The 22,960-nt window shown below is 43.4% G+C and overlaps 1 protein-coding gene across 1 annotated transcript in view; it reads right to left on the reverse strand.

The window, feature by feature from the left end:
- Positions 1 to 2,365: 2,365 nt before the first annotated feature.
- CUNH1orf94 (chromosome unknown C1orf94 homolog) overlaps positions 2,366 to 22,960 on the reverse strand; it is a 72,274-nt gene continuing 51,679 nt past the window's right edge. Inside the window, exons 5-7 of the mRNA XM_007950411.1 lie at positions 11,942 to 12,019; positions 7,746 to 7,942; positions 2,366 to 2,441 (exon numbers count right to left, since the gene is read on the reverse strand). Coding sequence (XP_007948602.1) covers positions 2,366 to 2,441; positions 7,746 to 7,942; positions 11,942 to 12,019 — 351 coding nt within the window. The remainder of the gene's footprint in view (positions 2,442 to 7,745; positions 7,943 to 11,941; positions 12,020 to 22,960) is intronic.

Raw genomic sequence — 22,960 nt, forward strand, 5'->3', positions numbered from 1 at the left:
TCTTTCTCTTACTCTCGTGGATCCTAATACTCTGAAGTCAAGTGAGGGTGGCAAACTATAGTCCACTCTAGGTCAATACCTGGAAGTATGAATTGAGGAAGTCCTTGGGAAAGATAAGGGCTCTTGCCTTTGTGAAAACTCCCATGTAACTAGTGTTTCTCAGACTCAATGAAGAATCTAGCTGTTCATCAAAAACATCAAGAAGAAACAAAAAATAGTGGAAGTAGGGTCCAGCCTTGGGAAACAAGGTTGTAGAACCCTGGAGAATCTTCAGATTTAGACCATAGAGTCAGGGAAAAGTAAGTCCTAAGAGAAACTGGAAGAGAAATTGGTTTCCAGGGATGGAGAAAGGCAAGTGAGTGAAATGTGCAGACAAATGAAATACACTTCCTAGCACTGAGCTTGGGAGCTCTGGTAGCATAGTAGCTAAGACACTTGCCTGCTAACCAGGAGGCTGGCGGTTCAAACCCACCAGCTACTCCTCGGAAGGAAGGTTGGGCAATCCTACTTCCGTAGTGATACTGCCTTGGAAACCCAAGGAGGGGTCGCTATGAATCGGGTTTGACTCAACGGCACATAACAACAACAACAACAACAGCACTGAGCTTAAGGCCATCTTGAGACATTGGTGACTTCCAGATCCCCAGCCTCTCACTGCTTTCAGGGGTAGGGTGTTTGATGTTCTCCAAAAACTGACTCTCAGAGGCCTCAGCCAGGATAGGGTGGAGCATCAAGGTGATTAATGGATTTGGTAATAGAAAACAAAACAAAACAAAATCCACTGCCATTGAGTTGATGCTGACTCATAGTGACCCTATAGAACAGAGTAGAACTGCCTCATAGGGTGTCCAAGGCTATAGATCTTCACAGAAGCAGACTGCCTCATCTCTCTCATGTGGAGTGGCTGGTGGGTTAGTATTGTTGACCTTTTAGTTAGCGGCCAAATGCTTTAACCCCTGTGGCACCAGAGTTCCTTGGTAATAGAGCAGGTTAGAACCAACAACACTGGCTCATCCTATACGTACACAGTTAATTTTTTAAGACCCAAAAGTAGGTCTTTACATTTACCCTCTGTGTAATTTCATCATGTTAAATATTGTCAAAGGATGGCAAATTGGTTTCATTTCATATATCAACTCTGATCAGTGATGGCTGCCTGAAGTGCCAACTGGAGAAAAATTCTGTGGCTTTGTCCAGACTCAGGGGAAAAAAATACCAAATAGTTGACTAGTGGTACCTGCCATGAGTGCAAAATATGAAAATTAAAGCCCATGTGCCATCATCAATTCAAACCACTGTTTTAGAGTCTATCTTCCTAGACCTGTGTCCTCCATAAATGTGATCAGAATGCTCTTAACCAAGACACTGTTAAACATTTTGAACAAGATAGATCCAAAGGACGGATAGTACCATGAGGTGCAGTCTTTGAGACTAATCTCCAGATTTGCATTGATGTACATTCTTTGGGGGAGCGCTGGTAGTGTAGTGCCTAAGGCACTTGACTACAAACCAGAAGGCTGGCAGTTCAAACCCACCAGCCGCTCCTTGGAAGGAAGATGAGGCAATCTACTTCCATAGAGATACTGCCTCAGAAACCCAAGGAGGGGTTGCTATGAGTCAGGTCCGTCTCAACGGCATATAACAACAACAACAACAACACACTCTTTGGATATAGCCTTTTATGCTTAGATTTATTTTTAAATTGTTTTCCAGTCCACATTTTTTCACATTGTATATAGAGACCTCCACCTGGGACAGGACAGAGAATCACGCATTCATTTTGTGTCCATTCCTGACATGAAACGCATGATCTGAGATGTTCAGAAGTAAATGGATCACAGAGAAAAAGAACAGATACACCCTCAATGTATAATCCCAGAGGCCCTGTATTCACATAGCAGCACTCTGAGAACTCTAGCCCATGGTCTCCTTTCATGTCCTGAGTAAATGAGGAAAAAGTGCAGTGAAAATTATGCAGAACATAACAAAAATAAACAAGCACACCCCATTTCAAGTAGCTCATATTTTTATCATAAAATACAAACCTTCTAACATTAAATCTTACTTCTATTTTACCAACAACAACAGAAACAAAAATCACTCATGTTAGCTAAATACAGGTGTATGTGGTTGAGCAAGTGAATATGAAGATGAAGGGTATGAATGCATGCATGGTCAGTGCTGTGTGTGAGGGTGTGTGTGTGTGTAAGTGTTGGTCAATAGATGAGTCTGGTCTTGCTGTTTTCTGTCGGTGACCTGGTCGGAACCTTGGCTTTCCAAACTTCATACCAAGCTGTTGCAGAATCCAGAATTCCAGAGCCCTTAGCCTTTGGGTCAGGGCTAATGAGGGAGAAGAAAAGGAATTCTAAAAATTTATGCCATTCCCACTGGAGGGAAAATAGGGGCTGTTCATCAGTGGCCCACCAGACGTTGAGCTGAACCTAGAAGAGAGAGAATGTGAATGCTATGATGAAATACCCTGATACTATCAGTGATATTAGAGAAAACTATATATTAATTTTTGTGGCTGTCAAAGAATATGAAGATCATGACAGGCTTGGAGGCTAAAAGCTTTAGCATAATGAAAAAAAGCTCTGGCTCTGGGAAAATAAAATGATATAATTAGAAGACAATAAAGAGCTTCTTCAACCACTTACTTAGAATGGGAAACCCCTGGGGTCTGTACGGATCATTTCTGTATCATCTGGGCTCTCACCAGAACCAGGACCATAGGGTAGGGGACTCCTCTGAGGACCTTTCATGAGTGTCTGTGCACTCTCTACCTGTTATAAAGTACCAGGTGTGTTCCTCAGAGATTGTACAACATCAGAAAACTCAGGGCCAGGCCCCAACATTGACCTTGGAGTCCAAACAATTCTAGGGCTCCTTCTCTACTTATCAGCACCAAGCTAAATCAGGCACTTTATTTCAATGCCAGACCAAGATATGAGCACTCACGCATCACTGAGAGACCTAGGTCTCTCCTAGACATTCGGGGAAGGAAGTGCCAAGAAGACTAAGGCCTCAGCCTCTAAGAGCAGAAGTATACACAGTTCTTCTTTTTCTCCCTGGCATACTCCTATCCATACTCCAAAATAGAGTTCAAAAGCCATCTCCTCTGTGAAGCCTTCCCTGACCTCTCCAGATGGAATTGGTTGCTCTTGCTTCTGGGTTACTATTTCAATTTCTCCACCCATCTGCTAGGATACTTTGAATGAATGAGAACAGAGCTCAGTATAAATCACAGCAGAGCAAATGGCTAGATTTAGTCTAATCCAGGGATTCTCAATCACTTTTCAGCTTGGCAGATGAGTAGTACAGAAGACATTCATATTCATGGCATCCTCCCAAGAATTGATAAAACCAAAAACAAGAGAGGGGAGTAAAAGCAATGGAAGCAAACCACCACATACATTTGTAGTGCCTTAGCTGTCAGTAGTGTCTGTCTCTTGCTGTGAGCTTCTGTGGACAAGCTAGGCTTTGGGTAATGTCTGATTCCCTTTTCATTAAAATAAGTTCAATGAGGGTAGAGCTATTGTCTGGACTGTTTATCATTTTAAACCCAGCACACAGACTAGGACTTGGCATGAGGTAAAACCAAAAAAACAAACTAGTTGTCATCAGGCTGGCTCAAAGTCATGGCAAACCCATGTGTGTCAGAGCAGAATTGTGTTTCATAGGGTTTTCAGGCTGATTTTTCAGAAATCGATCACCAGGCCTTTCCTCCAAGGTGCCCCCTGGGTGGACTCAAACCTCCAACCTTTCTGTTAACAAACATGGAGCATGAAGCAGATACCTAACAGACAATTAATTAATGTCAAGTGGTAACTCTGCCTCTTTTTCTCTCTTTCAAAAATCACACTGGAACCAGCACCACTGGTTCAGTGCACCACTGTGTTCAGTGCTCCTTGCACTCCACCCTACACTGCCCAGGATTCTTCTCTTACCACTCCTCCAGGAAGAACTTTCTTCTTTTGGCTTCCTACATCTTGCACTCCAATATTTTCTCCCAAATCACTAAATACTCCTTCTTAACTCTTTTTCTAACTTCACCATAACCAACCCCCACAACCTCTAAATGTTGGAAGCCCCAAGACTTTGAACTTCTTCTCTTCTCTACATATACTCACTCCTTGGGCAATCTCATTCCATCCCATAGCTTTAAATATCATCTATATGCTAATGGATCCCGTATTCATGTTAGTAGCCAAATCTCTCCCCGAAGCCCCAGAATTGTATATCTATCTACCTATCAACAGCCTCACTCATATATCTAACAAGCATCTCAAATTTCATATGCTCAAAACTTAAAACTCATGCTACTCAGCTTCCTGCTGTAGTCATCTTAGTATTTTGATCTTAGTATTTTGATCTTAGTATTGATTTTGATCTTAGTATTCTGGCATCACCGATTGCTCAGGTACAAGACACTAAGAATCATGATTAACTCCACTCTTTTCTTCATTGCACTCCTACTCCATCATCAAGTCTCAGCAATTTCATCAAGAGCATCTCAAATCTTTTCACTTGTCTCCTTCCCCAAGGTCACTGCCCTAGTCTAAGCCACCATCTCTTCCTTGGATAACTATAAATGCTTCCTGACCTGCTCCCCTGCACCCACTCTTACCCCTATAGTCCATTCTTCACACACGGGCCAGGGTGGTCTTTTTAAAATAAAAGAAAAAAACAAACAATGTGGTAGAAAACCAGAACCACCACCTGTCTATCTGGTTGTCATACTGTGGTGGCTTGAGTGTTCCTGTGATGCTGTAAGCTATGCCACTGGTATTTCAAATGTCATCAGGGTCAACCCATGTTAGCAGGTTCCAGTAGACCTTCTAGACTAAGACAAACTATGAAGAAAGGCCTAGTAATAGATTTCTTAAAAATTGGCCAATGGAAACCCTGTGGATTACACAGAATATTTCTGATACAGTGTTGGAAGATGAGCAAAATATGTTGGAAGGTACTCAGAAGACACAGTGGCTGTCACTATGGATGCAGGCATACCGACTATTATGAAGATGGTGGAGGACCATATAACATTGCTTTCTGTTGTACATAAGGTCACCATGAGTCTGAGTCATCTTGACAGCACCTTATTTGCTCTCCTGCATCAACTCTTATCACCATAGTTCATTCTTCATACATTGGCCAAGGTGATCTTTTTTAAATAGAAAACTAGACCATTCCTTCACCAGTTCAAAAGGTGTAATAGCTTCCCACTGTTGTTAAAGTAAATTGTAATGTCCTTGCCACACCTACCAGGCTCTACCTAGTCCATCCCTGGCTACCTCTCTGACTGACTTCAGTTCCACCCACTGTCTCCTTATCATTCTTTATACTCCAGCTACATGTTTCCATTTCTGCCTTTGTACTTCATATTTCTTCTGCCTATATGTGTGCATAGCTCATTCTCTCATTTCTTTTAGATCCTGGCTTAGAAGACATTTCTTAATTCTGTCTTCTCCTCAAACCAAACCAAACCCATGCCATCAAGTTGATACTAACTCATTATGACCCTAGAGAACAGAGGAGAGCTGCCATACGGTTTCAAGGCTGTAAATCTTTCCGGAAGCAGACTGCCTCATCTTTCTCCCATGGAGAAGTGGTAGATTTGAACTGCTGACCTTTTGGTTAGCAGCCAAATGCCTTAATCACTGCACCACCAGATCTCCTCTCTCCTCTTACCCTGCTAAATTTTCCTTCCAAGCAGCTGGTGTTGTTTGTTTGCTTGTTTATCTCCATTTTGTCTGTCTCTCCACCCAGAATGTAGATTCCTTGAGGGAAGGAAAAACTGTATCTGTCTTGTTCACCCTAGGATCCTTAATGCCTAGGACAGTGCCAGGCATAAAGAAGGTGCTCAGTAGATCGTTTTTAATTTAATGAATAATCTCTATTGAGGACACACACCTCTCTCCTTGCCTCACTTTCTTCATCTCCTCAGCCTCTCAGAGCACCTTTCCATCCTGCTGACCGCTGTCACCCTCAGCTGTTCAGTCCCGTCTCCACCCTCTCCAGGCTCTCCTGCACTTCTCGCACTGCTCCTTCCTCCATCTCCTGCTCACTCTCCCTCCTCTTCATGCCCTCTCTGTAGACATTCCCATAGGCCACCATCCAGCACTCTGCTTTCAATCTGCATTTCTCCTTGAGCCCAGAGTCACACCCTGGAACATGGGAAGTTTGCAGGCCAACAGGTAATTTGCCTTGATCCCTCTACTCTCCTTCCCTCTGCAGTCTCATCTACTTTCACCACCAGTGAGGTAATAAGCACCTCATAAGGACCCTATATAAGAAAGCACTCATACAGCCCCCACAGTCCCCTCCAGATTACTCTGTCTCTTGTCTCCTGTTTCTCTTCTCTCTGGTCAGTTCACTCTGACGTGTACAAATCTTCATTGGATCCCCAGGCCCAGCAGTCAATGGCCTTTGACAATCCTATCTCAAACTCCCTTTTCCAACGTTATTTTTTCACCATTTTCAGGGACAAGTCTAACACTTCAATTAGGGAGGGAAGAAGAAAAGAAATAAGGAAGAGAGAAAGGAGGGAAGGGAGAAGGAAGGGAGCAAGGGAGTAATGGGAAGAAGGGAGAAAATGGGAAAAAAAAAAAGAGAGAAAAAAGGGTTGTGAGTTTTATGTCCAAATAACACTATCGACCACCCTCTTGAAGATACTCAATACACCCTAGGAGTTTAAATGATCTGAAAATTTCAACAGTTAAGAAATCTATTTATCTTTGTTTCCCACAGTGTTCCCCAAACATATCTGATTATAGAAACCTCTTTCTAGCATATATCTTTTTTAACAAGACATTTTGGGAAACACTGATTGAAAGTTGGGGGAGACCCCGTTGACACTGCAGTCAAGGTCTGTGATGGGAAGCAGGAGGGAAAGAAACCAATGCCAGGGTGGGGGCTTGGCCCTGATCCTATAAACAGTCCTTCTCCAGCTGAGAGACTTTATTCACAGGAATGACACAGCATTGCCTCCTGGAGCTATTAGTTAAAGATTTGGTGGGTGGGGATGCACAACTATTTATTGTTACATTAAAACAAGCATGGATTTATTACTGAACAGCATGTAAAATGTGGACAGAATTGTCAACTACAAGGTGGAGTTTGCACTGGCTGTTTGCTTCTGAGCCTTCAGACCCTCCTGGAAAGTAGGAATCCCTCTCCTGTGCTATTTAGGGGACTTTGATGGAAAAGTGTGAGCAGCCCTGATAAGCAGTTGAAGGCCCTTCCACAGTGCTTGTCATGAAGTCAATGGGATGTTCGGGAGATTACCCTGGCAAGTAGCTCAAGGTGCAGCAAATGGAGGGAGGTTTTTAATAAGATTACCTGGTCCATGTCTTGTTGGAAACCAAGCAAATGGGTAAAGGCTCCAGTACTGCTCCTCCTACAGCATAGTGTGGCCATTTGGTAATGTCTGTGTGCTTGCATTTCTGCAACTAAACTGTAGGGTTTGAACCACCAGCCTTCTGGTTATCAGTCAAATGCCTTAGGCACTACACCACCAGAGCTCCCAAACTGTAGGGGCCAGCCCTAACTGGACATACAAAGGGGTCCCACTAAGGCCCTATGCCCTGCTCACCTCCATACAAGGCCTCTCCTAGGACTCTCCCCTCCCCAAGCCATGGAACACACATACCAAGAAAGCACCAACGAAGACCACCACGTTCCTCTCCCTTATCCAGTAGCTTTCTGGGTACTGGATGGGCTTCCAGTATGGGCTGAAGACTCACCCATATGCCTGGGGGTAGAGGTAGTGTGGCCCATCTCCTGCCATGGGAGAAGGGTCTCGGGGATTGGTGGACAGCTTTGGAGGAGTCCTCTGAGGGTACGGATAGTTGGACTGGACAAAAGGGATGTAGCTCAGCAGGGGGGTGTAGGAAGAGCGGAAAATCTGCTGTCCCATTTGTTGTGGGTTGTACGGCGTCACCTGCAAGTCAGAGGGAGAGAGGGGCTGGGTGAGTGGAGCCCTCTGCTTCCAAACATCACCATTCCTCATCCCTATCCCATACCTAACCCTCGGCCCCTGTGCCACCAGTCACTGGGGAGTACAGAAAAGGTAACATGATAGAAGGGAAAAAGCACAGGGCTCAATTTCTGGATATGAGCCTAGCAATTTACTTACTTTATCTGAGCCTCAGTTTCCTCATCTGTAAAATGGGCAAACACTATGTACATTGCATGAGAATTGAGTGGGCTGACATAAGTAAAGAGACTGGTATATGATAAGTAGCAAATAAATACTATTTCCATCCCTCTATTTTACCTTTCCCTCTGCCAATAATCACCCCCAAAACGCCTTGTTCATTTTTAAGGCTCTTATCATCTTCAAAAAGTGGGGAAACAATGGTTTCTATCTCAGGATCTCAGTAGAGTCCAAATCCAATGGAAACTTCTGAGAAGGTGAAATGGTCTAGATCTGCACTGCCCAATCCAATAGCCATTAACTATGTGTGGCTATTGAGCACTGGAAATGTGGCCAGTGCAACTAAGAAATGAAATTTTAGTTCTACTAAATTTTGATGGATGGATTTCTATTTAAAATTAAATAGCCACCCATGGCTAGTGGCTATTGTATTGTTGTAGTTGTTATGTGCCATCGTGTCAGACCTGTCTCATAGCGACCCCTCCTTGGGTTTCCGAGGCAGTATCACAACAGAAGTAGATTGCCCAACCTTCCTTCTGAGGGGCTACTGTATTAGATAAGATGACTCTAGGAGAAAGGGCAAAAAGCTGCAAGGGAGTTCAGCACAAACCCTAGAGAAATATAAGGGATCATTGAGGTCTGAGACTATCTCACTCAAACTTTCACTAAGAACTGGGATCCCTGCTATCATGATCCAACAAGGCAGGACCTCATCTGTCTTGTTTTCTGATATATCCCAGCTAGGACGGTGCTTAGCACATAGTAGCTGCTCAATACACATACATCAAAGGAATGAATGCAAGATAGAAAAAGAAAGAAAGGGAAGAAAGAAAATAAGGAGAAAAGAAGGGAAGGAGAGGAAAAGGAAGGTGGGAGGAATAGACCACCAACTATCTGCTTGCATACCTAAACTGATGGGGAGCTAGTTACATCATGAGAGCTCTATCCCACTATTGGTAGCTCCAAGTATCAGAAAGCCCTTCCTCATATGGAGCTGACCTCTATCCCCCTCTGCTGAGCAGAGTCAGTTAAAACTGAAGAAACTTCTGGATTCCCACTTTAATAGTAAGCGTTTGGGGTCAAAGCTGCTCAGGGATTAAACGTTCCAATAGCCTTTCCTTGCCCTTTTATCTTTATCTAATAAAAAATAACAAAAGTTAACACTTATTAAGTGTTTAGGGTATGCCTGGCCCTTGCTATGGATTCTCTCATTTAAACTCCAAACAGGCCTGTGAGGTAAGACTATTATTATTCCTATTTTACACATGAGGAAACTGAGGTTCAGAGAAGTTAGGTGACTTGCTTATTAACTGTTCCAAGTATCCAGGCTGTAATTGGAATTCCTGCAGCGTGAGCCCACAGCCTGTGACCAGCACCTCTGGGCTTGGTGCTCTCTGGAAGCCTGCATGCCCCTCTGATCCCTTCCACCTTTCTCCTAGTGGAGACATAGGGTCTATGAACATGGACACCTCACTCCCAACATGATAAGCTAAAAAACACATCAAGAGCTCACAGAGAGACCCAGGAAGGCCCTCCCAGGACAGACATCTGTCAGCGTGGCAGGCAGCATCTGCTTACATGTCTTCACAGTGTGCACTTGGGAGGAAATTGACATGTAAGAGAAGACGTAGGTCCTAGAGCTCATATAAGCTTCATTCAAAAATGTAACTGCCACTCCATGCAACTGACAAAAACCATAAAACAGAGCTTTGAATACTGATCTGGAACCATCTCAAAGATCAGTGATAAAACAATGCAAAGAACAGTGTGCCCAGAAAGCCACCATTTGTATGTATTTGTATGTTTCTATAAATAGATATGACAGGAAGGATAACTAAGAAACCAGTATCAGTGATTGCCTCTAAGTTTTTTTTTTTAACTATATTGTTATATTAATTTTTTCAAATATAGGCTTACACACATAACTGGCTAAAAGTATTGTCTTTAGAACAAGATGGGCAGTATCACTGTTCATGGTGTGGAGATGATGTGGCTGAGAATTTGTGAGCCAGACTGTCTCATCTTTACTTCATCTCAGGACACAAAGGGCTCCTAGTGCTGAAAAGCAGTCCTGGCCCAGATGATAAAGTAACCTACACTTACGGGCCCACCTTCCTCTCACAGGCTCCCCTGGGCGAGAGGAGAGGCAGAGGAGTGTGAGATTGAGTGTGTACACGCACATCCGAAGGAGCTCTGGTAGCATAGTGGCTAAAAGCACTTGACTGCTAACCAGAAGGCTGGCGGTTCAAACCCACCAGCCACTCCTCGGAAGGAAGGTTGGGCAATCCTACTTCCGTAGTGATACTGCCTCGGAAACCCAAGGAGGGGTCGCTATGAGTCGGGGCCGACTCGATGGCACATAACAACAACAACATACCCCATTCTAAGCTCTTTTCTCACTACCCCAGATACTCTCTCTGAATGAGCATCTGTGTGTGTATGTGTGTGTGCACATGCACATGCATCTTGGTAGTATGTATGTAGCTGTATGTTTATTTGTATCTGTCCGTGCATGTGTGTGGGTTTGTATTTTTGTCTCTGCGGCTTTATTTTTGTACTGCATTTTTCTGTATCTGGGATTTTGTTTTTGCTGTTAGCTGCAGTGGAGCCAGCCTCTGATTCATGGGATGTCATGCACAACTGAACCAAACACTGCTCGGTCCCATGCTATTCCCATGATCGGTTGCAGATTAGGCTGTTATGATCCATAGAGTTTTCATTGGCTGATTTTTAGAAGCAAATCCCCAGGCCTTTCTTTCTAGTCCTTCTTAGTCTGGAAGCTCTGCTGAAACATGTTGAATATCACAGTAACACACGGGCCTCCACTGACTGGTGGCTGAACATGAGATACATTGGCTGGGAATTGCCTCAGGGCTCCTACATGAAAAGTGGGAATTCTACCAATGAGCCATGCATATAAAAGGTAATAAAGTATGCTGATGGGAAACATGGGCCCTGAGGCCAGATCATCTGAGGTCAAACCCCAATTCCACCATTGTGCTATTGCCCAGCAGATACTCACCTCCCTCTCACCTGTGAGAGTAGGGTTGCTAGATTTAGCAAATGAAAATACAAGACAACAGTTAAATTTGAATTACTGATACACAAATAATTGTTTAGCATAAGTGTGTCCCATGAGAAATTTGAGACATCCTTATGCTAAAAATGTATTCGTTGTATTTGAGGTGTGCTTAAGAGGTACTGTGTGTTTTCACTTGCCCCTCTGTGCTCCTGCCACTCACCATGTGAAGAGCAAGAGCTGCGTGCCTTCAGCCTTGGCCCTGGAAGGTGAGACAGGAGAAGCAGGCCTGAACCTCACCCAAGAGTAGCCTGCAGCCACGCATCTATATTTGTGAATGGGAAATTAGTGTTTAGTGTTGAAAGTCCCTGAGATGCTGAGGTTGTTTGTTGCCACAACAAAAGCTAACTTTTATGTTAACTTTATGAACTTGGCAAGCTACTTAATGTTTCTATGCTCAATTTCCTCATCTGTATCTGACATCACAGGGTGATTGAGATGGTTAAATTTGTAAATGCAGGTGAAGTCCTTAGAGAAGTTCCTGAAACATAGTACAGGATCTGGAAACATTGGCTGTTATCATCATGTGTGGATGTTGGCTCTTGTCTTTGCATGTGTGATGGTATGTGTGCCCATACTCTGTGGTCAAATGTGGGACACAAAATATGGCTGGTGACCAGCTGGACTAAGACAAGAGGGCCAATGTCCCTCTGACACAATGGCCAACATGGAGCTGTGACTGAGGTGGGGAGTTACTGACTTACCTGTCGAGAGTAGCACCCCAGCTGGGGGTGCAGGGGCTGCTGATAGGGCATCCTCGTGCCTCTCTGTGGGTACAGGCCCTGGGGAGATAAGGGAGGGGGGCTCAATACCAGAGGCAAAGGGCTTCCAGCCACACAGCAGCCCCTCCTGGCTCAGCTTCTGATTCACACTCTGGATCACCAGACATGACCAGTCTGTCTCATCCTACTGTTGGCCTGACTTACCAAGGCTGGCTGTAATCAAGCCGAGAGGAACCCACCTTAGGCACCCAGAAAGCTCCTCTTCAACAGGACTCACAGCCTTTTTAGCAAGTGGTTAAGATAAGAACTTCAGGATCTGACTGCCTCTTGAATTGCAAATCTGCTATTTACTGACTGTGTGACCTTGGACTAGTCACTTCACCTGTCTGAGCTTCTTTTTCCTTAGCAGTAAAATTATGTGGGTTCAAGACTGTGAAGTCTCGAAGGTAATAAAGTCATGTTCATTGCCATCTACACACCCTTTCCCCAAGTCCCACTCCTGCTCTAAGATTCAAGGTGTCCATGAAAAGTCTGTGTGTGTGTGTTAGTCTGCAGCTATGCTTATTCAAGTAACTCTGCATGTGAGTTAGCATCTGTGTCTATGCAGCTGTATGCTTCTGTGTACAAAGGTCATCTGTGCAGCCAGGTGTATTAGAGTGGGTTTCTGCTGCTGTGTGCTCATGTGTACACACACCTGTGTATGTGCCCTATAATGAGGGTTTGTGTGAGAATAAATGAGTAAATGCATCTAAAGAGGTTAGAATAGTACATTAAAAATCACATAGTAAAGACTTGATAATGTTAAGTATTTTAGGTATGTTTATCATCTCTCACTGCCCCTTGACTTGTACAGGTCATCTGGTAGCTCAGCCAAATGGGAAGTGGAAATTTTACTCACAACTCTGTCCAGGGTGGCTCTAGGATGCTTTTGCACATGCACACACACATACACACACACATGAATCCAGCAGTGTGGGAGGGTCCATCACACATTCTGCTTCTATCTGACAATCCAGAGTGACCTCTAAGATATGGCTCAAAGCCCAGCATACTCTTAGCCCAGAATGTCTTCTCAGACGCGGCTATCACTCTGTGCTCAACTGTGCCAAGTATCAAACTGTTGACAGATGATACTATGCTTTTTCCCAGCCCATATAACCAAAACCCAATCAGTTGCCATGATGTTGATTTCAACTCACGATGACCCCATGTTTGTCAGAGTGAAACTGTGCTCCATAGGATTTTCAATAGCTGTGACTTTTCAGAAGTAGATCTCAAGGCCTTTCTTCCAAGGTGCCTTTGAGTGGATTTGATCCACCAACCTTTTGGTAAGTAGCCATGTGCTTAACCAGTTGGACCACCCAAACACTCCTTCACAGCCCATAGATTCTTCATAAAAGGCTCCAGAATCCATGATAAGGGGTTCGCACAGATGTCTCCAGAATCTAGAGACCTGCTTTCATCCCGGTCCTAAGAATGCTCACCCTTTCAGAGCCCTCCTTGCCCTCTTTTTCCATGCACTTGCCACTAAGTTTTTTCTGTGCTCTGCATACCCCTCTCTGAAACCAGGACATCTGCATCCTCTATTCTAAGCCCTGCAGCCTAGGGCAGCCACCAACCACTGTGAGCACAGCCTGGTCCCTGAGCCTCATCCCTGTGACACGAGTCTTGGCCTGAACATGAACAGAGAAGTCAAGCAGAAGGGGCTGCATTGCCTGTTCTTCCCCTGCATGTGAGCTCCTAGGACTCTCAGTACAGTGCCAGGTTGTACTCATTCCTTCCCATCTCTCCCCTAACCTGCACTGGCACTTAACTCTGCTTTCCACCGTCAACTTTCTCGCCCAAAGAACAGCAGCTGCCATCAACCCACCCTGCTTGTGCCAGGCCTGCCCCTAAAGTCTATGGAAATCAAAAGCTTCCACCCCTGCTCTGTCTGGAGGCAGATTTCCCAAAGAAGAGAATCTTCATATTCATCTGTATGAGCAATATTGTATGACTTTAAGAACATTTCTAGTTGTTAGAATTACAATTCTGTAAAATCACAAGCAAGAGTAAATAAACGCTAATTCTTTGCTTGCAGCCACGGCCTCTTCCCACACACCCTCCTTCTCTAATTGGGAACAGACTTCCTTGATGCCAAGAGGCCCTGGCGCCTTGGAATTTCCTCAGTGTTGAGGACTTTGTCTTCCACATCTCTGCATCCCTTGGAGTAAATTGGATTTGGGACTTCATCTTTATGCTAATGCCAAGCAAGGAAGAGACTAGGATAGACTGTTCCCTACTTCTTTGTCTCCTCAGCCTTGAGGTCTGTGGAGCTCCTTGACATTTTCCTAGGAAGCCTGTGGGTGAATAATAATAAAACAACAAACCAAAACCCATTGCCATTGAGTCAATTAAGACTCACAGCAACCCCCATAGGGTTTCCAAGGCTATAAATCTTTACAGAAGCAGACTGCCTCATCCTTCTCCTGCAGAGCAGCTGGTGGGTTCAAACCAGCGATCTTCTAGTTAGCAGCCCAAAGCATTAATGACAGGTCCACCAGAACTTCTTGCAAAATAATAAAAGCCAACATAATAAAATAATAACCCTGGGCTTTGGAGGCTGCTTTTCACTTGGGGGTGGCTCTATATTAAGGTCAGGGCCTGAGGTAAGTGGGCCCGGGCTACTTTTTGCCTGGAGGCAGCTCTATATTAAAGCCAGAGCCTGAGGTAGGGAGGCCCGGGGCTTGGAGGCTGCTTTTTGCCTGGGGAAGGCTCTATTTTAAGGCCGAGGCCTGAGGTAGGTGGGCCAGGGGCTTGAAGGCTGCTTTTCATTTAGGCATGGTTCTATATTAAGACCAGGAACTGAGGTAGGCGGGCCCAAGGCTTGGAGGCTGCTTTTCACTAGGGGGTGGCTCTACATTAAGGCTGGGGCATGAGGTAGGTGGGCCAGGGCTCAGGGGCTGCTTTTCACTTGCAGGCAGCTCTATTTTATGGCCGTTGACTGAAGTAGGCAGCTTCAAAGGGGTTAGGAACAACTAAGGGAGACAAACTTGTCTGTCAGTTTGTGGTCCTGTGATGGCTTACATGTTGCTATGAGGCTGTAGGCTATGACACCATATTGCAAAATGCCAGCAGGGTTAACCAGCGGAGCTTCTGGGCTAAGGCAGATTCAAAGAAGGAAGAGGCCATCCACATATCAAATAATTGGCCAGTGCAAACCTTGTGAATAGCAGTGAAACACTGTCTGATATATTACTGGAAAACTTTATGAATAGCTCTGAAACATTGTCCGATATAGTGCTGGAAAATGAACCCATCAGGTTGGAAGGCACTCAAAATTTGACTGGGGGAAACCTGACTCCTTAGAGTAGAGACAACTTTAACGATATGGATAGAGTAAAGCTTTCAGAACCTCCACTGGCTGATGTGACATGACTCAAAATGAGTAGAAACAGATGCAAACATCCATTAATAATTAGAACATGGAATGTACAAAGTATGAATCTAGGAAAATTAGAAATTGTCAGAAATGAAATGGAACACATAAAGATTGATATCCTAGGCATTAATTAGCTGAAATGGACCAGTTTTGGCCATTTTGAATCAGACAACCATATGATCTACTATGCCCAGAATGACAAGTTAAAGACGAATGGTGTGGCATTCATCATCACAAAGAGTGTTTCAAGATCTGTCCTAATGTACAATGCTGTCAGTGATAGGATAATATCCATACACCTACAAGGAAGACCAGTTAATACTACTATTATTCAAATTTACCACCAAAGCACCAACCACCAAAGCCAAAGATGAGGAAATTGAAGATTTCTACCAACCCATGTAAGGGTAGGCAGACAGGCCACACACCCAGATGCAGGAGGTGGGGGATGAGCCAGGGCCAAGACAGTGCCACAGGAACCCAGATAAGGGCAGTAAGATAGGCCACACACCCAGACATGGGAGATGGGAGAAGAGCCGGGACCGAGATAGAGTCATGGGAACCCATGTAAGGGCAAGCAGACATGCCACACACCCAGATGTGGGAGGCGGGGGATGGACCGGGTCTGAGACAGAGCCACAGGATCTAGGTAAGGGGAGGAAGACAGGCAAAACACCCAAGAGGCAGGAAGGGGGTGAAAAGCCAGGGACAATAGAGCCATGAGATCCAGGTAAGGGGAGGACGGAGAGGTTTCAAACAGCTAAGGAAGACAACCTTGTCTGTCAGTTTGTCATACTGTGCTGGCTTGCATGTTGCTTTGAGGCTTGAGGCTGTGCCACCAGTGTCTCAAATGCCAGCAGGTTACACATGGTGCACAGGTTTCAGCACAGCTTACAGGCTGAGATAGACTAGGAAGAAGGAAGAGTCCATCCACTTCTCAAAGAACTGGCCAGGGAAAGCCTTATGAATAGCAGAGAAACACTGTCTGATACATTACCGGGCAACTTTATGAATAGCCCAGAAACATTGTCTGATACAGTGCAGGAAGATGAGCCCCTTAGGTCGGAAGGCACTCAAAATACGAGTAGAACCAACCTTAATGATATAGATAAAGTAAATCTTTCACGACCTCCATTTCCTGACGTGGCACAATTCAAATTGAGGAGAAACAGCTGCAAATATCCATTAATAATCAGAACATGGAATATACAAAGTATGAATCTAGGAAAATTGGAAGTTGTCGAAAATAAAATGGAATGCATAAAAATTGATATCCTAGGCATTAATGAGCTGAAATGGACTGGTTTTGGCCATTTTGAATCAGACGACCATATGATCTATTATGCCAGGAATGACAGTTTGAAGAGGAACAGCATGGCATTCATCATCACAAAGGATGTTTCAAGATCTGTCCTGAAGTACAATGCTGTCAGTGATATGATAATATCCATGCTCCTACCAGGAAGACCAGTTAATACTATGATTATCCAAATTTATGCACCAATCACCAAAGCCAAAGATAAAGAAATTCAAGATTTTTGTCAACTTCTCTAATCTGAAATTGACCGAACATGCAATCAAGATGTGTTAATTATCACTGGTGATTGGAATGCAAAAGTGGGAAATAAACAAGAGTTACTGGTAGTTGGAAAATTTGGCCTTGGTGACAGATTTATCTCTGGAGACTGCATGATAGAATTTTGCAAGACCAATGACTTATTCATTACAAATACCTTTTTCAACAACACAAACGGCAGCTATATATGTGGACATTACCAGATGAAGTACACAGGAATCAAATTAAGTATATTTCTGGCAAGAGGCAATGGAGAAGCTCAATGTCTTCAGTCAAAACAAGGGCAGGAGTGATTGTGGAACAGACCATCAACTGCTCATATGCATGTTCAACTTGAAGCTGAAGACAATTAAAACAAGTCCACAAGAGCCAAAATATGACCTTGAATATATCCCACCTGAATTTAGAGACAATCTAAAGAATAGATTTGATGCATTGAACACCAATACTGAAAGCCAGAAGAATTATGGGATGACATCAAGAACATCATCCATAAAGAAAACAAGAGGTCATTAAAAAGACTAGAAAAGAAAAAAAAAAAAAATGAATGTCAGAAGATACCCTGAAAATTGTCCTTGAGTGGAGAGTAGCTAAAGCAAATGGAAGAAATGACAAGATAAAAGAGATGAACAGAAGATTCCAAAGAGCAGCTTGAGCAGACAAAGACAATTACTATAATGAAATGCACAAAGACCTGGACTTAGAAAACCAAAAAGGAAGAACACACTCAGCATTTCTCAAGCTGAGAGAAATGAAGAAAAAGTGTAAGCCTTGTGTTGTAATACTGAAAGATTCTATGGGCAAAATATTGAATGAAGCAGGAAATATTAAAGAAGATGGAAGGAATACACAGGGTCACTGTACCAAAAAGACCTGGTCAATCTTCATCCATTTCAGAAGGTGGCATATGGTCAAGTACCAATGGTATTGAAGGAAGAAGTTGAGGCTACACTGAAGGAATTGATGAAGAACAAGGCACCAGGAATTGATGGAATACCCATTGAAATGTTTCAACAAACAGATGCCCCACTGGAGGCACTCACTCCATTATGCCAAGAGATTTGGAAGACAGCTACCTGGCCAACTGACTGGAAGAGATCCATATTTGTACCCATTCCAAAGAAATGTGATCCCACAGAATGTGGAAATTATTGAACAATATTGTTATTATCGCATGCAAGTAAAATCTTACTGAAGATAATTCAAAAACGGTTGCAGCAATATATTGACAGAGAACTTTCAGAAATGCAAGCTGGATTCAGAACAGGATGTGGAACGAGGGATATCATTACTGAAGTCAGATGGATCTTGGCTCAAAAAAAGAATACCAGAAAGATGTTTACTTGTGTTTTATTGACTATGAAAGGCATTTGATTGTGTGGATCATAACAAATTATGGATAACATTGAGAAGAATGAGAATTCCTGAACACTTGATTGTACTCATGAGGAACCTGTACATAGACCAGGAGGCTGTTGTTCAAACAGAACAAGGGGACACTTCATGGTTTAAAATCAAGAAGGGAATGTGTCAGAGTTGTATCCTTTCACCATACTTATTTAATCTATATGCAAATAATCCCCAAAGCTGGACTATATGAAGAAGAACATGGCATCAGGATTGGAGGAAGAATCATTAACAACCTGTGATATGTTGACAACACAACTTTGCTTATTGAAAGTGAGGATGACTTGAAGTACTTACTGATAAAGATTAAAGAATACAGTCTGCAGTATGGATTACATTTCAATATATATATAAAAAAAAAAATCTTACAACTGGACCTATAAGCAGCATCACGATAAATGGAGAAAAGATTGAAGTTGTCAAAGACTTCACATTGCTTGGTTCTATAATCAATGGCAATGGAGGCAGCTGTCAGGACATCAGACAACATATACACTGGGCAAATCAGCTGCAAAGGACCTCTTTCAAGTGCTGAAGAGCAAAGATGTCTCCTTGAGGACTAAGGTGTGCCTGACACAAGCCATGATATTTTCAATCGGCTCATATGCATATGAGAGCTGGACAATGAATAAGGAAGACCAAAGAAAAGTTGATGCTTTTGAGTTGTGGTGCTGGCGAAGAATGCTGAGAGTACCACAGACTGCTAAAAGATCTAACAAATCTGTCCTGGAGGAATTGCAGCCAGGATGCTGCTTGGAGATAAGAACGGCCAGACTTCATCTCACCTACTTTGGTAATGTTGTCAGAAGGGACCAGTCCTTGGAGAAGGATGTCACACTTTGTAAGGTGGACAGTCAACAAAGGAGGGGAAGGTCCTTTATGAGATGGATTGACACAGTGGCTGTGGCGATGGGCTCAAGTATAGCAAGGATCGTGGAGTTGGGACCAGGGAGTTTCATTCTGCTGTGCATAGGGTCACTAAGAGTTGGAAATGACTTGACGGCGCCTAACAACAACAACAATATCCCTCCTGAATTTAGAGACCATCTAAAGAATAGATTTAATGCACAGAACACCAATGACCAAAAACCAGAGGAATTGTGGGATGACATCAAGAACATCACCCATGAAGAAAGCAAGAGGTCATTGAAAAGACAAGAAAGGAAGACCAAAATGAATGTCAGAAGAGACTCTGAAACTTGCCCTTGAGCAGAGAGTAGCTAAAGCAAATGGAAGAAATGACAGGATAAAAGAAATGAACAGAAGATTTCAAAGAGCCACTTGAGCAGACAAAACCAATTACTATAATGAAATGTACAAAGACCTGGAGTTAGAAAACCAAAGGGGAAGAACACACTCAGCATTTCTCAAGCTGAGAGAACAGAGGAAAAAAATTAAGGCTCAAGTTGAAGTATTCAAGGATTCTAGGGCAAAATATTGAACAATGCAGGAAGCATCAAAAGAAGATGGAAGGAATACACAGAGTCACTGTACCAAAAAGAATTGGCTGATCTTCATCCATTTCAGGAGATGGCATGTGATCAAGAACCCATGGTACTGAAGGAAGAAGCCAAAGCTGCACTGAAGGAATTGGTGAAGAATAAGGCACCAGGAATTGACAGAATACACAGTGAGATGTTTCAACAAACGGATGCCCCAGTGGAGGCGCTCACTCCATTATGCCAAGAGATTTGGAAGACAGCTACCTGACCAACTGACTGGAAGAGATACATATTTGTACCCATTCCAAAGAAAGGTGATCCCACAGAATGTGGAAATTATCAAACAATATCATCAATATCACATGCAAGTTAAATCTTACTGAAGATAATTCAAAAATGGTTGCAGCTGTATATTGATAGAGAACTTCCAGAGGTGCAGGCTGGATTCAGAAGAAGACATGGAATGAGGAATACCATTGTTGATATCAGATGGGTCTTAGCTGAAAGCAAAGAACACCAGAAGGGTGTTTAGTTATGCTTTGTTGACTATGCAAAAGCATTCAGTTGTGTGGATCATAACAAGTTATGGGTAACATTGAGAAGAATGGGATTTCCAGAACACTTGATTGTACTTATGAGGAACCTGTACATAGATCAGGAGGCTGCCATTTGAACGGAACAAGGGGATACTGCAGGGTTCAAAATCAAGAAGGGAGTATGTCAAGGTTGTATCCTTTCACCATACTTGTTCAACTTGTATGCTGAGCAAATAATCTGAGAAACTAGGTTATACGAAGAAGAGCATGGCATCAGGATTAGTGGAAGACTCATTAACAACCTGAGTTGTGTCAGATGACACGACTTTGCTTGCTGAAAGTGAGGATGACTTGAAGCACTGACTAACAAAAATTAAAGACTACAGTCTGCAGTATGGATTACATTTCAATATAAAGAAAACAAAAATCCTCATAACTGTTCCAATAAATAGCTTCAAGGTAGATGGAGAAAAGTTTGAAGTTGTCAAGGATTTCATATTACTTGGTTCTACAATCAATCCCAATGAAAGCAGCAGTCAAGACATCAGATGATATATTGCATTGGGAAGATCTGCTGCAAAAGACCTCTTTCAAGTGACAAAGAGCAAAGATGTCTCCTCGAAGACTAAGATGCACCTAAACCAAGCCACGGTATTTTTGATCTCCTCTTATGTATGTGAGAGCTGGACAATGAATAAGGAAGACTGAAGAAGAGTTGATGCTTTTGAGTTGTGGTGTTGGAGAAGAATGCTAAGAGTACCATGGTCCGCAAAAAGGACTAACAAAGCTGTCCTGGGAGAAATGCAGCCGGAATGCTCCTTGGAAACAAAAAAGGCCAGACTTCGTCTCACCTACTTTAGTCATGTTGTCAAAAGGAACCATTCCCTGGAGAAGGATATACTTAGTAAAGTGGAAGATCAGTGAAAAAAGGGAAGACCCTCAATGAGATGGGTGGAAACAGTGGCTGCAACAATGGGCTCAGGTATAGCAAGGATGATGAGGCTGGCACAAAACAGACAGTGTTTCATTCTGCTGTGCATAGGGTTGCTATGAGTCAGAGACCATTCCACGGCACCTGCGGTAGTTAAGTTTGTGTCAGTTTGGCTGGGCCTGGTTGAGTGTCTGGGCAGCTGGATGTAGTATTCCCCATAATAAGACTGGTAATCAACTCTACGGTGGAATCTACTGTGAGCAGCTGAGTAGCTGCTTTATGGATGCGGTCAGCTTCCCGTATATAAGGAGTAGCTAGCTTATGGCACGTTTGAACCCTGCATATAATCGTGTTGTTGTTCAGCAGCCTGACGTGCTCTGCTGACCTTGGAGCTTTCAATGGACTTGAATCAATGGCCTGCCGTATGGTTTGGTAACATTGGGACTGTGCCATTTAATCTGTCAACCTTGGGCTTATTAGCCTCAGCAGCCAGTAGCTGCCTGAGTGAAGAGATGCCTCTAGCTTCAGAGGGCCGGGAGCAAGGCGCAGAGCCGAAGCTCAAGGTTGAGAGGTTTTCACCAAGCCCCTAGAGCCTGGCACTTTGAACTCGGACTTAAAGCCTCTAAACTGTAAGAGAATAAACTCCTGTTTGTTAAGGCCATCCCATTTGTGGTATATTCTTGTCAGAGCAGCACTAGGTAACCAGAACAGCTCCTAATAACGACAATATCTACATGAATCTGATATTTAACAAAGTCCTTTGCCACCCATTGACTCATTTAATCCTTACAACCGGATCAAGCATAAACTGCTGTGGCTACTATAATCATTATTAGCTCATTTTACAAATCTATCACCTGTCTCTCAGTTGGTCCTATTGTGGTACCTTGTATGTTGCTGTGAAGCTATGATGCCAGTATTTCAAATACCATGGTGGATAGGTTTCAGCTAAGCTTCCAGACTAATACAGACTGGAAAGAAAGGCCTGGGGAGCTACTTTCAAAAATTAAGATGAGCCCCTACATTGGAAGGCACTCAAAATACATAGTGGCTGCAATCGTGAACTTGAGCACATCAAAAATCACAAGGATGGCACAGAACAGGGTAATGTTTCATTCTGTTGTATATGGGGTCTCCGTGAGTTGGAACTGACTCAGGGCAGCTAACAACATTTTACAAATGAGGAAACTAAGGTTCAGTGCACTGAACTAATTGTCCAAGGCCACATGGCTTGAAAGCAAGAGAATTCTTTTGAACTCAAGTCTACCAACTCTTAAAACCTGCCTTCTTTATTGACCAACTGTCTTAAAGCTAGATAGTATCCTGAGGTGGTCTTGAGAAGCTGGAGATGGTAAATTATGTTGTTCTTCACTATCCCCTGGAGGATCAACTCCTTTTACAGCAGACTTCAACTGGACCTATCAGCCTTCAATCACTCCACCCAGAGACAGGGAACCTGGAAGTCAGCCCTGCAATGCAGATGCTGGCATTGCTAAAGACAGGGCACCTTCATGCTGGGAAAATGCTAAGTTCAATTCTAACCCACTCCAAAAAGTCAAGCCAGAAGAAATTAACATTACAAAGAGATATTATTTCCTCTTTATCAAGCAGACCATTGCAAATGAGCTTTACATGGTGAGCTCTGTGCATTTTAAAGTGACTTGGTTTACACTACATAAAATCATACA

Source organism: Orycteropus afer, unplaced genomic scaffold (genome assembly GCF_000298275.1).
Source record: "Orycteropus afer afer isolate SDZICR_OR568_19922 unplaced genomic scaffold, OryAfe1.0 scaffold00272, whole genome shotgun sequence".
NCBI lineage: Eukaryota > Metazoa > Chordata > Mammalia > Tubulidentata > Orycteropodidae > Orycteropus > Orycteropus afer.